Here is a 17,159-nt window from a genome sequence, read left to right on the forward strand (position 1 = left end):
TGATCAACATCTGAACAAACCCAAGAATTCCTTTTCAATAGCATTCCCGGGTGTGTGGGACCGCCTGTACTGTACCGGGGGGGGGGGGGGGGGGGATGAGGCGGGTGAGGTGGGGAACAGGCCCACGCAGCACAGCCCAGATCAGTGGGAGCACTCGCTAGCACACTCGAGTGAACAGCAGATATTTAGATCAGGCTGACGCAGAGCTGTGATGTCCAGAGGCTCTGCATAATGAGAGGGGGGGGGGGCAGCACAGGGAGGGGGGGGGGTACAGGGGCCATGGACTAGTGGGGGCTGGGAGATGGAGGGTGGGAGGCGAGGGTTTGGATGTCAGTCACGACTGGGGACACTTTTCCAAACTGGTGCACTGGGGGAGACGCTAATGCATTGCTGCTGCCGTCGGTTCTCCTGGGAACAGAGGGTTCCATGGGAGGGTTCTAGAATCAGGGGGTGCCTAAACAAACTAAAACTATCCTGAGACTAGGTTAGGTTAAGGTAGGGGTTGGGGTTGGGTGAGGTTAAGGTCTGGGCTGAGATCGAGGGAGGGAAGTCCAGAGGGATTCTAACCTGTGGTGGGCTCCTCCGGGACGTAGGGGGTGAATCCGGTCCGTGTGTTGTCGTGTCCTGTGGGGTCCTGAATGCTGGGAACCACTGAGGATACAGGATCACAGAACACAGAATACCAAGTTAACCACTGAGGATACAGGATCACAGAACACAGAACACCAAGTCATTCACATATTATCTGCACAATATTTAGAGCTTTTTCTTTATATATTATCCCAACTGTGTGTTCTGAATATGTGACTGACTCTCGCCTTGTCATGAGCATTTCATTGTACAGAATGATGTGAAACAAAAAGTATGGGAGAATTTTTTCTTCCAAACTTTCCAAGTTGTGTCATGAAAATGGAAAACCCCATAACAAGTCATTCAGTTTCACATTCAGTTTCGTTCAAAATTAAGTCTTCGGTCGGACCAAAAACCCTCAAGCAGTCGCAGCAAAACCACAATAAACCATCCGTTTAGTTTCACTTTGCTTTCACTTTCACTTTGACCGTGGTTCTCCAGAGCAGAACCAGGCGGTCTGCAGGCAGTTTGATTGGCCATGGTTCTCCAGGGCAGAACCAGGGGCAGGTCTGATAGGCCATGGTTCTCCAGGGCAGAACCAGGGCAGGTCTGATTGGCCGTGGTTCTCCAGGGCAGAACCAGGGCAGGTCTGATTGGCCGTGGTTCTCCAGGGCAGAACCAGGGGCAGGTCTGATTGGCCGTGGTTCTCCAGGGCAGAACCAGGGGCAGGTCTGATTGGCCGTGGTTCTCCAGGGCAGAACCAGGCGGTCTGCAGGCGGTCAGACTCACGCTGTGGCCGGCGGCAGGCCTGGCTGTTGCAGCTCTCGGCGTTGGCGGGTTGGGGCTGGGCGGAGCATCGCTCCACGGGGTACAGGTTCCTCTCGGCGTCCGCGCACATCACCCGGCGGTCCCTCAGACCCCCGCCGCAGCTCTGGGAACACTGAGGACCCGGGAGAGGACAGAGGGGTGAGCGGGGTCACAGAGGGAGAGCACGGGTCAGGTCGAGGGAGGAGCGGCTTGGGTCCTGGGTATTATGGGATGTGTTGGATGTGTATAAACAAAGACGTGTGTATGTAGGTGTGTGTGTGTCTGTGTATATGTATGCAGATGTGTGTGTGTGTGTGTGTGTGTGTGTGTGTGTGTGTGTGTGTGTGTGTGTGTGTGTGTGTGTGTGTGTGCGTGCGTGCATTTGTGTGTGTGTGTTTTCAGGTCTGTATGTGTGTTTTCAGGTCTGTGTGTGTGTGCGTGTGTGTGTGCGTGCGTGTGTGCGGTAAACCCACCAGTCCCCAGTCTCCAACGTGCCAGCCAATCGTGCGGCGTGGGCAGGGAGTCATCTGGCAGGCCTGGGTGGCGAGGGGGCGGGGCAACGCGCTGCAGGCCGTGACCTCCAGCCTCATCCCCCCGGACCCCACGCAGGTCACCTCCCGGGTCTGGTCCCCGGCACCGCAGGACACCGAGCACTGGAGGAGGACCGGGGAGAGAGACCCTCAACATCCTCATCCTCATCCACCATCATCATCATCATCATCACCACCACCAATCTACTTATCATCACCACGACTACCATCATCCCCATCATCATCACCACCACCACCACCACCATCACCATCATCATCCTCACCATCATCATCACCAATCCCCTTATCATCATCATCATCACCATCATAGTAGTTATTATCATCTTCATTCCCATCAACATCATCATCATCACTACCACCTTCATCAACATCATCATCACTACCACCTTCATCATCATCATCACCCCACCCCTCCCCTCCCCTCCTCCTCCTCATCATCACCCCACCCCTCCCCTCCTCCTCCTCCCCACCAGAGGGTTTGTGGGGGCCCTACCTGGCTCCAGCTGCTGACGCTGTACTCCGCACACCTCTGCATGTTGCAGGTCTGCAGAGTGGGCGGGGCCTCGGAGTAGGCCGCACAGACGGCGTCCTCCACCACGCGGGGCCCAGATGCATCATGGGACACGCACTGGACGCTGCGCAGCTGGGAGCCCCCCCCGCAAGTGACCGAACACACGTTCCACTCCCCCATCGTCCAGCTAAGGGGGGGGGGGGGGGGGGGGGAGAGGAAGTGGACGCGGACAGGAAGTTGGATGGAAGGGGAACGAGTGAAAGTCAGAATCGCCCAAATATGGACTTCCAGTTCAGACAGGATTATGACAAGGGTAAGGGTGAATGGGACGGGAGAATGTTAGAATGTGAAAACGCTGTGGTCACCCACTGTTAGTGACAACAGACTACCGGTCCAAATCGATTTAAAATACTGTCATTTAGTAATTCAATGTCTTCCAGGCACCATGATGGAGCGGGGCGGGGTTAGGGGTTAGCCTCTTGCTCAAGGGCTCCATCAGGAGGACTGCGGACATTGGGGCTCGAACCCAGAACCTTTGGGCTGAGAGTCAAACACCCTCTATCCACACTATCCTGCCTCTCACGGACTTCACTCAAAGTCCCGTCCTGGCGGGAGGGCTTAGAGTGAAAGGAACCTGAATCCTGGGTCAGTGTTTGACCATGCACCACCAAGACCCTAAACACTATGCCCTTTGACCCAGGAAGTGCTCACGTGAGCGTTAAAAACACCAACCGACACAAACGCTACGCTAATTGACGGTGATGGGGAGCTGGACTCGCTAAACTGTTTTGTACAGCAATCAGGGAGCTCTAGGGGTCAAAGGTCACATGAAGTAAAGCTCTTTGATGTGAACACACACCCTAATGCTAAACACTGGGGCTAATAGCTACAGACACTAATAAGGAAACACAGGAGCTAACGCTAAGGGAAACTCAAACACTTCTGAGGAAACAGAGGCCTCGTCAAATTAGAAATCAAAAATATGAGTCAAATTCCAGGGAGTCAGGAATTTGAGTAACTTCCCTAAATACGATTTTAGGGAGTAAGGATAACAAAATGGATGATTGATACACTTTTTTTTTCAAAATGTGATTTGTCATAATTGTTGACCTCTCACCCCCATGTTTGAGCTAGGGGACAGGTCCAGCTAGTCCGGCCTGGAGGTGACCTATAGGAGGTGACCTGTAGGAGGTGACCTGTAGGAGGTTACCTGTAGGAGGTTACCTGTAGGGCCTGGGCCTCTCTGTGGGGCTCCACAACAGTGGGGCGTACAGGAACGCCATCCTTATGAGACACACCAGCGCAACAAGCTGCTTCAACAACCATCGCCCTCATCACCACGTCTTAGCAGACCCACTCATCATTAGCATTAAACATTAGCTTATTGGACTAGACATATCAAACTGCCTACATATAACTATTACTATATTAAATAATACAGTGTCTATACCATCAAATGTGAATGCGTTCACGAATACCGCCTTCAATCTGATACATCAAAGGCCTTATTCTTTATAAAACCAACCATTAAGCAATATAGCAGTATTACTGCAGTGTCACTGCAGTAATACTGCTAGGAATACTATAAACTGAAGAGCATGATATTGAATATATTTCATATATATTCTTAGTACGCTGTCATCGAGGCCACGTCTGGGCCTCAGTGTTACGGTTGAATCATCCTTGATCTGTCAATTCAATTCAATTTAATTTGTATAGCCCTTAATCACCATTACAGTCTCAAAGGGCTTAACAGGCCAAATATTTATGACTGTCCTAGCGTACCTGCGCGTCTGGGGGCAGGCCTGGGCGTTGCAGGTGCGATTGCTCGAGGGTCGGGGCAGAGAGGCACACAGGTAGTCGGGGAACACTTCGTTATCGATGGCACAGAACACCAGGCGGGACTGGAAGCCTGGAACAGGAATTCATCAGACAACTCATCAGGGACAGAAAACAGTAAAAAGAGGAATTCTAGATTGGAAACCACAGCACTGGTGTGAGCTCACGCCAGTGTGTGTGTGTGTGTGTGTGTGTGTGTGTGTGTGTGTGTGTGTGTGTGTGTGTGTGTGTGTGTGTGCCTGTGTGTGTGTGCCTGTGCTTCTGTGGGCGTGCTGATCAACTGGCTGGACAGAATCACTTGTTAATCCATCCATTCATGGGACACACACACACACACACACACACAGGCACGCACACACACACACACACAGGCACACACACACACACGCACAGGCACAGGTTCACACACAGGTACACACACACACACACGCAGAGGCACACACACACACACACACACACACACACACACACACACACACACACACACACACACATCAGGTTGTAATGCCTCTCACCTGATCCACACTCCTGGCTGCAGGCCGCCCAGGAGCCGTAGCTCCAGAAGTACCCCTGCCGGGAGCGTCCGTTGGGCAGGTAGTACTCAAAATCGACCCCCTGGTTTGGCTCCTGGCTGATCAGCTGAGTGGACAGCACGACTCGTTAATCCCTCGGCTCATGGGACCACCACTGATGAGTGACAAATACTGTTCAACTCTCAAATGTTTTACGTTTCACGACGTCTGCGATGCCCACAGATGGAGACTAACTGAATGAATAAAGCGAAATTAAATCATGAGTAAGAAAAATAATCAAAAGTAAGAAATCATCTGTGAGTAACGTGATGGAAGAATTGATGTTCTATCAAGGAAATGACTCAGAGACATCGAGGATTGCATCCATTGTCAGAACCGTCACTGTGTTCGCTCTGAGGTTCTGAGGTTCTGAGGTTCTGAGGTTCTGGTTCCAGGCGGTTCCCTGGTTCCTCACCTCGATGACGAGGGGCTCGGTGGTGGGGCCGCGGCCGATGATGGTCTCGGGCGTGTTGCCCCCCTCTGGCCCGCGCTGGTAGTACAGCACGGTGCCGGCCACGGTGGTGGAGCGGGAGAACTCGATGACCCAGTGGCCGTTCAGGTAGTACTCCCCCCGCAGGTTCTTGATGGCTGAGCGGAGGAGGAGCAGAGGAGCAGAGGAGGAGGAGGAACAGAGAGGAACAGAGGAGCAGAGAGGAACAGAGGAGAAGAGGAGCAGAGGAGGAGGAGGAACAGAGGAGAAGAAGAGCAGAGAGGAACAGAGGAGCAGAGGAGGAGGAACAGAGGAGCAGAGGAGGAGCAGAGGAGGAGGAACAGAGGAGCAGAGGAGGAGGAACAGAGGAGCAGAGGAGGAGGAACAGAGGAGGAGCAGAAGAGGAGCAGAGGAGGAGCAGAGGAACGATGACTCAACCGCTAACCGCTCAACCGCGCTAGCTAAAAGATGCTAGGAGACGAGCTAATGATATCGATCACTTTATACAATTATTTTCAGATGGAGATTTGTGAATTTTTTAATCATTTAACCTTATTGTGTTTGGTAAAAAAAAAAACTCTTTGGGTATTCGAGAAGAAGTGATATCTCAGCGAGCTAAACAGTTAGTATGACTATTAATTAGTATAAATGTATTTCTATCGCCATTTTGAAAACAGCAGAGGCAAAGCGCCTAACAGTTTAAAAAGGGGTTTAGGGAACTATTCAAATCCAAATAGAGACGACTACAACAATAAGAACGCCTCAAGCGGTCCAGTCTGTGCTGGGGCTCACCGAAGTAGTTGCGGGTGGGCGTGGTCTCTGTGATGCGGATGCTGGTCGCGCCCACGGGGATGATGAACATCTGGTTGTAACCTGCGGGGAGAAGACAAAAGCCGCGATTGTCTGCTTGTACCCGTGATCTCGTTCTTTCGGTCACGACCCATCTTCATGACCACCCCCTGAGGGGGTCAAACTACTAGCCCCCGGTCTGACGCGGTTAGGCTAACGCTGAGGCTAATGCTAATACTAATGCAAATACTAACACTAACACTAGGGCTAATGCTAACGCTAGGGTTAATGCTAATGCTAATTGTAATGCTAATGCTAACACTAGGGCTAATTCTAACGCTAGGGTTAATGCTAATGCTAATTGTAATGCTAATGCTAGGGCTAGGGCTAGGGCCAGCCGTACCGGTGGGCAGGCTCTGGGCAGAGAAGGTGTTCTGGACGCGGCGGCACGACTGGCCGCTCCCTCCGCACTGAAGACACGCATCCTCCTGCTGGGTGGACTCCAGGAGGTTGTCACAGCCCAGACGCTGCACACACACACACACACAAGCAGAGGCACACACACACACAAACGCACAGGCACACACACAAGCAGAGGCACACGCACACACACACACACACACACACACACACACACACACACACACACAAACGTCAAATCCCACAAACACACAGGAGGGAGATAATGTTCTATGTTGTTAAAAGGGTAAAACACGGTTTGAATTAAAGGATAATAAGCAGGTCTGTAGAATATCACATGAACAGCCAATGTTGTTGTTCCTACTGTTCCTACAGTCTTTACCAGTCTTTGTCATAACCGGCTGTCATTACGAGTGGTGACCAGTCATGACCAGTCATTACCAGTTGTTACCAGCGGTAACCGGTCATTGCCGGCGGTGACCGGTCATAACCGGTTTAAACCGTTCATAACCAGCGGTGGCCGGTCATAACTGGTCATAACCAGTCATAACCGGTGGTGACCGTTCATAACCGGTTAAAACCGTTCATAACCAGCGGTGACCGGTCATAACCGGCGGTGACCGTTCATAACCGGTTAAAACCGTTCATAACCAGCGGTGACCGGTCATAACCGGTCATAACCGGTGGTGACCGGTCATAACCGGTCATAACCGGTCATAACCGGTGGTGACCGTTCATAACCGGTTAAAACCGTTCATAACCGGCGGTGACCGGTCATAACCGGTGGTGACCGGTCATTACCGGCGGTGACTGGCGGTTACCTTGCAGACTCCGCCCACGCAGATGTCGCGGCGGCCCGGGTGGCAGGGCGTCCCGTCGGCCACCGAGCTGCGGTGGCGGTAGAAGAAGTTCTCGCCACGCGGCATGCAGTTCAGCTCGCACGGGTTCTCCGCTGCGGAGGGGTCAGGGGTCAGGGGTCAGGGGTCAAGGGCCTCTATCCACCCAGACAGGAGCTCCGGGTTCAAGGTCCATGCTAGCTGCGTCATGCTAACCCTCTATCTCAGCTAACCAGCTTCTGCTCTTTAGCTCGTTTGATTACATTCGATTCATATGTAGTCCGCAAAAGACTCACTTGTTCAGAGTTCACCTAGACTCTGCATAGCCTCCCCCGTACCCCCCCCCATACCCCTCTTACGCACTTATTGTGTGATGTACGTCCTTGCACTTAAAAATAGTAGTTAGCATTGTGTAGCATCCTATCCTAGCTATCTTTGTTGTATACAAGGAATGGGTTAACCTAGCGATTGTTAGTGCTTGGCACTTGGTTCTATGAACATCCTAACTGTACCAACAGAGATATATCGTTTGTTTCTCTTTCTTCTGACAAATGTTCTTATTGTAAGCCGTTTTGGATAAAAGCGTCTGCTAAATGCCCTGAATGTAAATGAAAATATAGATACTTTTTGGAATAACTAGTCATCGAGTCAAATATATGTGCATACGTAACATTTTGATGATCTGGATAATGTACGTAGTGAACAAGAGAGCGTGGTCTCTAGGAGGTGACATCAATCTGACGGTGGTGAGGCGTAGCCTGAGGATATGTTTTTCCATGTGAATGATTTCTGTGCGTTTTGAGGACCAACCTCCGTAGTAGGGGAGCCACTTGTAGCGCTTGGCCTGGAAGTCGATCCCGTCAAACTGAGAACACTGCTCCTCACGGAAGTCCCTGGAACCTTCCGGACAGTCCTGCTCCGACCGACAGGAGAGCAGAGGGAGAGGTCAGAGGTTAAAACACACCCCTGCTATCCACGTCATAGGGAGATGTACGCTGAATGAGGCAACCCAACACTTTTTTTTCAAATGACGAGTGCAAAAGTGTTTGATAGAGTTGGACAAAGTTGCTACAACGCAAAATAGAAAATTGATTTCCAACTACTAAATCAGTGACTCTACAGAAAGTTGATGACATTATTTATTACTCTGAGGACTGCTTTCAGGGCAAGAAAGGGGAAACGTTTTCTACGGTGAGCGGGATAAGGAGACGGAGGCAGACTGTAAATCGTGAAGGACAGTAATTGACTGATTGTGGTTCCACGTCAACGCAACACATGGGGGTTACGGACCCATTACGTCCTTGCGGACCCTCCTTGTGTCCACCGCAAGGGCCTGACGTGATTGGTTCGCTAACTAAAACCCGACGCAGAACCAAAAGAGTTTCACGACTGCGTCGAAGCGTCTGAGTGGTCGTTGCGTTGCATCGACGTGGAACCATAATCAGCCCTTAATACAGGGAGACAGGTGTGTCCCACGGCCTCACCTGGACGTTGCACGAGCTGTAGGACTTGTTGGGACCCACGCAGTTATGGCCGCCGTCAGTCCTGAATGGAGAGAATCAAAAGCAGGGTGAGGAAGAGATCCTGGGTCTAAGACAAACGGGAGGAACCTGAGCAGTCCAACGTCAGAGTATGAAAACAGAGAAGCTCCTGAAAAAGTGACAGTGAAGAAAGAGATAATCTTCATGAATAGAGCGGAACACAGTGACGGAACAGGGATAAAAATCATAGAATCAAACATTTTGGAGTGATTTCTTTATGGATATAGAACGAGGTGGGTGACAGAGTGATCTCTGACGTCATGTGAGAGGAGCACGAGTTATTCAGATAAGTACCAGTCAGAACTCTTTCATTACACCCCACTGACTTCTCCTCATGCTCACACACACACACACACACACACACACACACACACACACACACACACACACACACACACACACACACACACACACACACACACACACACACACAGGAATGCATATACAGTAAGAACAGCCTTTGCATTGCCCCAGAGGCTTGAATCCAATAGAGAGACAGGCAGACAGACAGGCAGACAGGTAGACAGGCAGACATAAGGATTCCTCCAGGCGTGTCAACAGAAAGACACGTCAAAACAACCTTTCACTTCAACTACCTGATCCCTCGCCGCTCCAAAGCAACGTGTGGAAGGTGAACCTTCCGCTGTTGTAACCTGGTATGACATGAAGCTCTGGTCTAAAGGTCACGCTTACTGCCTTACAACACGACCACAGAACGACAAACACAACGACAAACACAACGACAAACACAACGACAAATGGCCCGGCGGTCGGGGCGGAAACAAACAGGAGTTTGAGTAACTTGCACTCCATTGGCAAAATGAGCAATTTTGATTCAGTACCAAGACTACTTTGAAATTTCTCCATTTTTATATGTAGCCATCTGTGACCTCACACATGTAGCGGAGGGTCCTCTCATGAGACGGACGTGCTAGCTTTATCGGCGGGAGGGAAACACTGAGGACGACAAGGCCTTCTGTGTTAGAGTTCAGGGAAAAGAACAAGGTTTCTGATTCGAGACGTAGCGGCGTGCTAAAAGGTGACATATTATACCCACCAGGTGTGAGCGTGATTAGCCGTTACAAGCCGTTTTGAAAATCTGCCTCTTCTGACAGACTGGTAGTCTGGTAGACTGATCCATCCAGCACACAACTAGGTGGACGAGATGTGATAGGCCGACACTGGAGAACCCACCAGAACCCTCCAGCACATGGCTGGTTCTAGACACAGGGCTGAGGGTTTATTTACAGTTTCTTTCTGACTGGTCGCCCCTTTTTGACATCACCACTTGTGATGTCAGAAGAGGCAGATTTTCAAAATGGCTTGTAACGGCTAATCACACTCACAGCTTGTGGTATAATATGGCAGAATGATGGACTCCACCCCTTTAATCCAGGGTAATGATACGGGATTGGGACCGGGTTCCGATGTCCTTGAAGCCCGTCCAAACAGTGACTCAGAGTACAGGAGAAATGCCTCCTTGGAGTTCTGAGAAATCAGCCAAAACAAGACAAAACAAGGTCCATCCCCCGAAGAGTACCCATCATGCTCTGAGTCACACCGTGACTGTCAACCTGGTCTCCATGGAGACGCTCGTCTAGACCGACACTCTGATTGACTCACTGGCTCGAACTCCGAGGGCGGGTCGAGATGTGATAGGCCGACACTGGAGACCCCACTAGAACCCTCCAGCACATGGCTGGTTCTAGACACAGGGCTGAGGGTCGTTTCAGGGGTTATTTACGTATCGGTTTACAGTTTCTTTCTGACTGGTCGCCCCTTTTTGGTTACAAAAAAATTAATTATCTTAATTGGAATTGACCTGAACTAAACCTTGAAGGCTTGCACCGTGGATGCAAGCAGAGACACCTTGTGAATATCTACATCAGTGTGTATCTTAAGGAAACAGCTCCCTCTAAAACCCACTAAATCATACCGTCCAGCCCCAGGCAGTGCTCCGCATCGCGGACGTGTCGGTGCGGATGTATGGATTCACTAATGCTCTGCTCGTGGGCCTTGTCTCGATCACACTCCCAATGTCACGGTTCACTTCCCCTCGGGCTCCCGACACGAGCACGCGAGCGGAGCGTTCTCTCAGTCCTCAGGTATTCACACGGTAAACACCTCGCCTGGCCGCGGCCGTGGGAGAGATAACGGTGGCCGTGTGGACATAACCCGGTCGAGGAAAACACACCGACGGCCCCAGCCACAACCGCGTCGTTTTTAAAGATTAATTTGATCGTTTTTATGCTTTATTCATGAGAGATACAGTGAGAGTAAGACAGGAAGGTATGGGAGAGAGACAGGGGAGGGCACGCAGCCTATGGCCGCGGGCTCAAATCAAACCCCGGTCACTTAATAATAATAATGTATAATAATAATAATTTTGGGTAGTTTTACAGTTTTTCTTTACATTTTACTACTCTCCTGTGCTTGCTGCTGTGGACCCAGATTCTTCCGTTATCCGGGATAAATAAACTCTCTTATCTCTGGCTAGAATATAAACAGTGCATAGTACATATTCTGGAAGCGTTGGGGAGAAGAATAAAGCCTGAGGCTTCAGAGGAAGTGTCTGGAAGTTTAGGCCTCTGGTTTGGGCTAGAGAGGAATCTTACTGGGAAAGTGACGTCCCGTTCTGGGTGTGGTGGATATATTGATACATAAATATCAAGCTTATATAAAGCTTGAGGACTATAAGAGCTCAACGCTGCACCTCCTACTTGTTCCATTAAAGAATACCAACCCAGTCAGAAGACTGACAGCACAGAGGCCCTGGAGGCGCTGAATCAGCCTGAACCTGCCCCAACTGGACCCAGACACAAAGGCAGGATCAGCTCACCAGCCTTTACACGTACCTGCAGGCCAACCCCTGACAAAGGGCTGGCCCCCATCGGACCGGGACCACGCCCTGTTCCCGCTCTGTCTGAGTTTGTCGAGATCTCTCCCTCTCTCAGAAAGAACACAACATCACGTCCTTTTAAAAAGGCACAGAAATGTTCCATCTTTTGGGTGTCGAGTCCACTGGCATATAATCGCTTAATACGCATCAACAATCATTCATATGAAAACCCTATGACGCAAAAAAAAAGTGAATTGCCTATTCCTGAGTCAGTGACTTTACGGGAAGTTGATGACATATTTGATCATCACTCTGAGGACTGCTTTCATGGTGTAAAAACAAAGGTCCCATATTATACCACCAGGTGTTTTGAGAGTTTGCCTCTTCTGACATCACAAGTGGGCGTGTCCACCTAGATGTATGCTGGATAGATGAGCAACGTTTGCTACAGTCCACTGGGCATCTTCTACATCTAGATCCGTGCGCTGCACTAGCGTGGTACCTCTGGGTGATGCAGCTTCTGGTTCTCATGGTAACGCCGCTTCCACAGGTGCGACTGCATTCTCCGTACGGCCCCCAGGGCTCCCAGTTGTCTCCGGTGGGCACCTGCGGACAGAGGGCCGGTCCAGAGCACGTTACGGATCACTGACTACTGGGTGATGGATGGCTTTGATCTAAAGTGGCCCTCAGTGACGATAAAATACAGAGTGTTTAAAGGTGACATATTATACCACCAGGTGTGAGTCTGATTAGCCGTTACACGCCGTTTTGAAAATCTGGCTCTTCTGACTTCACAAGTTGCCCTGTTAATCTAGATGTGTGATGGGTAGGCTGGTAGACTGATCTATCCAGCACACATCTAGGTGGACACGCCCACTTGTGATGTCAAAAGAGGCTGTTTTTCAAAACGGCTTGTAACGGCTAATCACACTCACACCTGGTGGTATAATATGTCACCTTTAAGTAGAAGGCAGGGGTCAGGGGGGGCGTCGTGATCGAGGAGGACTACAGGTAGACCGTGGGCACCGGGGATCAAACCTGGTGGTATTCAACTGTATTGGAGGGTCTTTAGTTTACCGTAAGTGCCGGTACCAGGAGCAGTGGAAGGATGGCCAGGGACACCAGCATCTGGGAGGAACCACACAGGAGAGTTTTAGTCTTCAGAACTCCTGTTAGACGACCAGACCTGCTCGGTCTGAGGTGGGAGCTGGACTCCTCGTGGATCCTCGTGGACTACACTCAAAACAGGCAAGGACCACTTTCTGCTCTGGCCAATTAGGGTTAGCCTGGAACTCATATTGTCTCTTTATCTCTGTGATACTTGAAGTGGGTTTGCTTTCTCCTCCTGACTGCTCAACAGACCCGAACCACGATGTCGCGTGAGGGACTGCGAGTACGTCAGGTCAGGGGGTCCTGCGTTTGGCCCCCTGTCTGAGAGTATCTCAGTAGCCTCAGACCTTGAGGTGGAACCCATCCTCACACAACCCGAGGGACATACATACCCCATCATGTCCACCCCCCCCCCCCCCCCCACCCCAACACCGACGCTGCCTTGCCTATGGGTTCAGTGTTTAGACTGGGCTGTAATGGGAACCAGCTTGGATCCACTTGGTTTGTTTACCCAGGTCTGCATTTCCTGTCAGGTGACCCCAGAGCAGGAAGACCTGTTGGTGGATCCGACCTGCTTCTGATGGACTGCTGTGTCAAATGTTAAATTCAATCCATCAGAACCTTTATTTATACTGCGGGAAAGCGCATGGTGAGGTGACGTCAGTGTTTGAACCCTGATCACAAAGAAAAAAGATGAGTTTGGGTAAAAACAGTAAAATGTACAGAAAATAAAAAAAATACTTTAAAAAAATGTATGGCTCATGTGTATTGCAGGATATATATATATATATATATATATATATATTGTAGGTCTGCATTTTGTATATGCATCACCAAAATACAGTCTGTACCTAATGTATAACAATAATATAAGCAATAAGCGATTTTTCTATCATGAATTGATTTATCATCGTTTTTAAAGAGCCTGTTGAAAGTTCACACGGCGTTACGATGGTTTACTGTGAGGAAGTCATTTTTCAAGCCAATATAATCAATACTATTTCAATAACTTATCGATAGTCCAAGTGAGCGTCCGCCCTGTTTCTCGATCAAATCTTTAGAAAGATTAAATAATTACGTAGTCTTTAAACATGTCATGTGTTGAAGCATTAGTACTCCTATCATTCATAAACATGCCTTGTTGAAACACAAACATACCGAAGGCGAATCAAAACTCAAAGTTTAATAACGTGCGTAATCAGTGTTACGCTGACTGGGTTTAAATGAACAAACACCTTTTACCAGACACTCGAAGTCATGTTAATTATCTCCTCATCAAACTATTTCTTGGCTGTAAGTAATTAAATCCCAAACGAGGAACTCTTGCAATATGAGGTTTCCCCGCTAAACACTGTCTGCACGTTTGAATAAAACGGTGAAAACAACAACAACAACCCGAGGCTGGTTTAAGAAGAGAACTTACTTTGCAAGTGATGATCGCGATCCACGGGACTGCTAAACGCCTGGTAAAGCTCCTCGGGGCGGACTCAGAGGAACCCGGTGTGGCCCACACTGTGTGGAGGTGGTCCTGATATAGGACGGGAGGCAGGCTGGTCCCCGCTCTCTCCGCTGGGGCTCGACAGGAAGCGCACAGGAGGAGGAACAATTCGCAGATCAATGTGTGCTACTGCTGCAGTGGCGGCGCACTCACGGCTCCTGTAATCACAGCGCGTAAAGGGCAATTATGGGCCCCCGTAACTCAAGAGTGACCGCAACCTTTTCACGCACTGCAATTTAAGGAGAAGTAAAAATAACGGTAAATCAGCGTGTGCGTTTGTTGTTGCGCACTATAGGTGGTTCTTAGGGAAGTTTATGGCCACTTTTACGCTAACCAACGTCCTCATTATGTCGCTACGCTCCGGGAATGCGGGTACGGGGGTATCTGCAAATACCCCAGACCGTGTTTATCCAGTTATCGCAACTGAAATCTTGGTGTTAGTTAAAGGTTTGATATTTGACAGTAAAAATGGAAAGTACAGCTAATTGTATGCCAATATGACATGAGGAAGGAGTGAAAGTGACAGTAGGCCTGCTATAAAATTGAGGCAAACCACTCTTGGCGCAATCAAATCACCACCCAGTTATTTTCGTATGCAGGCTTAAGAAACGAGAGCGTGTCTCCCACAACTGGGCGTTATTTATTACATGCAGACATGGTAAACATCACACGACTTATTTCGGGCTTGTAGTGCAGAACCTTATTGCCATGTGAAAGACGTGTTTGTCCTCCATCATGTTCCAAAAGCGTCCAGAAAGTACGTGTGTGTGAGTTTGTGTCCCTCTGCGCCCGCAGACTCCAGACCCAGAGGCCGACGCGTACCGACCGAGGTTCGGACAAACACGGGACTGCGTGGGATGTGATCCTCAAACATACATGATGCATAACATAATCAGTGTGTTAGGCGGAGCCAGAGCCAGCATTCCTGCGCCATGGACCAGCTCAGCCCAAAAGCTAAATAGCCACATATAGACGACAGACTGGAAGAGAAACGTGTCTAGTCGTAATGACATCCTTAGGCTTATGTTTTAGCAAGTATGGTTTGCTGATCAGCAAATCCTATAAGTGAAGTGAAACCATGTTGCAAACGAAAACTGACGTTGAACATAATTTGCAGGGGAGGACACAGAGTAGTGGTGTGATTTCAGTGAAGAGGGGTTAAACACCAATGCCAATGTTTAGATGGCGCAATAGGATTATTTCATTTAGTCATGCAGAACCTTCTGGGAGGGGGGGGGGGGTAATTGGCTCCCAAAGTGGCCAAAGTATGGTGCTTCATAGCATCCAGGCAACCCTGAGTATTGGGAAATTCTGATGTTTTCATAACAAAGCGCCTCTTGTCATTCCCATTGGACTCTCGAAGGCCAGGGAGAAATGAGGTTGGGATGCTGAGAAGGTGTTTATTTCTTCCTGCATCCCGAGGGAGGGCCGTGAGATGTTTACTGGGAATCCGGAATGCCACAGGCCGAAGGCCACAGCCAAAGACCTGCAACTCGGGTTCCCCTTGCTAACTTTAACTTAGTAAATTAACAACAATCATTTGTTGGATTAGAGTGGGGTGGAAATAAATCAGTTGATTGTTTTCCACTGCTTCTTGTTTCTGACCCAGGGAAGAGATGTAAAAAGTGAATTAAAAAAAAGGCAAGGATTTGGGTGGAGAAGGATGATCAGCCATGTTTATTACGGACTCAGCTCCACAAATAGGTGACCACCCATGTCGTCTGGGCCCTGGTTCAGTTGAGATAATATCCAACACATGGGTGTGACCACACATTCTTGGCAGGGGGGGGGGGGGGGGATATACAGTAGAACATGTTAAAAATGCCCTCCTTTAACTAACCTTGTCAACAGATCTGTCTCGTTAGTTCCTATTTATGTGCAATGTATTTGCGTTTGTCAAGGAAACGAAACGAAAAGTGTGTGACCTCCCCCCCCCCATATTGAACACATGGTTGTGCCCAGGGTCTGCAGCCCACACATCTAGATGCTCAGATTCAACATGTTGTTACTATTAATGTTCTAAGTTCAGAATGAGTTCTCCTGAAGTTCTAAGAAGCTCAGAATGAGTTCTCCTGAAGTTCTAAGAAGCTCAGAATGAGTTCTCCTGAAGTTCTAAGAAGCTCAGAATGAGTTCTCCTGAAGTTCTAAGAAGCTCAGAATGAATTCTCCTAGAGGTTCTAATCCACCTCTCGTCGTTCTGGGCTGTGATGGTAATCTGAGGGGTTTGATTTGGTCAGTGGATGTTAAACAAATGCAGGAACTCACATTATGCAGTTCTCAAATATACAGTATGTTCTAAATGTGCATATTTTTAGGTATAAATATCAGAATTCTGGGAACAGCACTATTTTTGAGAGGGGTCTCAGTTGGATCTCCCGATGTATGTCCGTGGTTCCACCCCTTGACTGGAAAACTGTCTTTAAAGTTGGAGCAGACAGGCTTTGGATAATTATAGAAATGTAATGAGTTTGACACAACATCCATTCCCACTTTGGGAGAAAGAAAAAAAAATGAACCCCTTTTTCAAACAAATTCCACATTGTCCACATCCGAAAATTTTCCCCAGAAACCCAACTTTGATTCCTGGTCATTACGTCTCTCCATAGCTTTAACAAGAGCTCCAAACCCACAAGTTTCTGGTTGACGTTGAAACTACCTCAGCTTTACATTGGTCCCTCCCATCCCTAAAATGTACACATATGTTCTGTCTGGGTAAACACAAGTCCTACATGTTCCCGCCACACCCATACAGGACGACCCACCACATGCAGTTCCCCCATCCACCAAACCAGTTCTACACCCCCCGTCCCCCCCACGTGAAGATCCAGTGCCAGGAAACCCAGGAG

The 17,159-nt window shown here is 49.3% G+C and overlaps 1 protein-coding gene across 1 annotated transcript in view; it reads right to left on the reverse strand.

Moving 5' to 3' along the window:
- LOC311362240 (papilin-like) overlaps positions 1-14,370 on the reverse strand; it is a 24,065-nt gene extending 9,695 nt beyond the window's left edge. Inside the window, 15 exon segments of the mRNA XM_084482055.1 lie at positions 568-651; positions 1,360-1,510; positions 1,851-2,030; positions 2,422-2,626; positions 4,225-4,351; positions 4,794-4,917; positions 5,266-5,438; positions 6,073-6,153; positions 6,473-6,596; positions 7,311-7,441; positions 8,136-8,238; positions 8,810-8,870; positions 12,208-12,311; positions 12,783-12,833; positions 14,239-14,370. Coding sequence (XP_084338181.1) covers positions 568-651; positions 1,360-1,510; positions 1,851-2,030; positions 2,422-2,626; positions 4,225-4,351; positions 4,794-4,917; positions 5,266-5,438; positions 6,073-6,153; positions 6,473-6,596; positions 7,311-7,441; positions 8,136-8,238; positions 8,810-8,870; positions 12,208-12,311; positions 12,783-12,833 — 1,699 coding nt within the window. The 5' untranslated portion in view covers positions 14,239-14,370.
- Positions 14,371-17,159: the final 2,789 nt, after the last annotated feature.

The sequence above is a fragment of the Micromesistius poutassou genome (assembly GCF_964030765.1).
Source record: "Micromesistius poutassou genome assembly, chromosome: 17".
Lineage (NCBI taxonomy): Eukaryota > Metazoa > Chordata > Actinopteri > Gadiformes > Gadidae > Micromesistius > Micromesistius poutassou.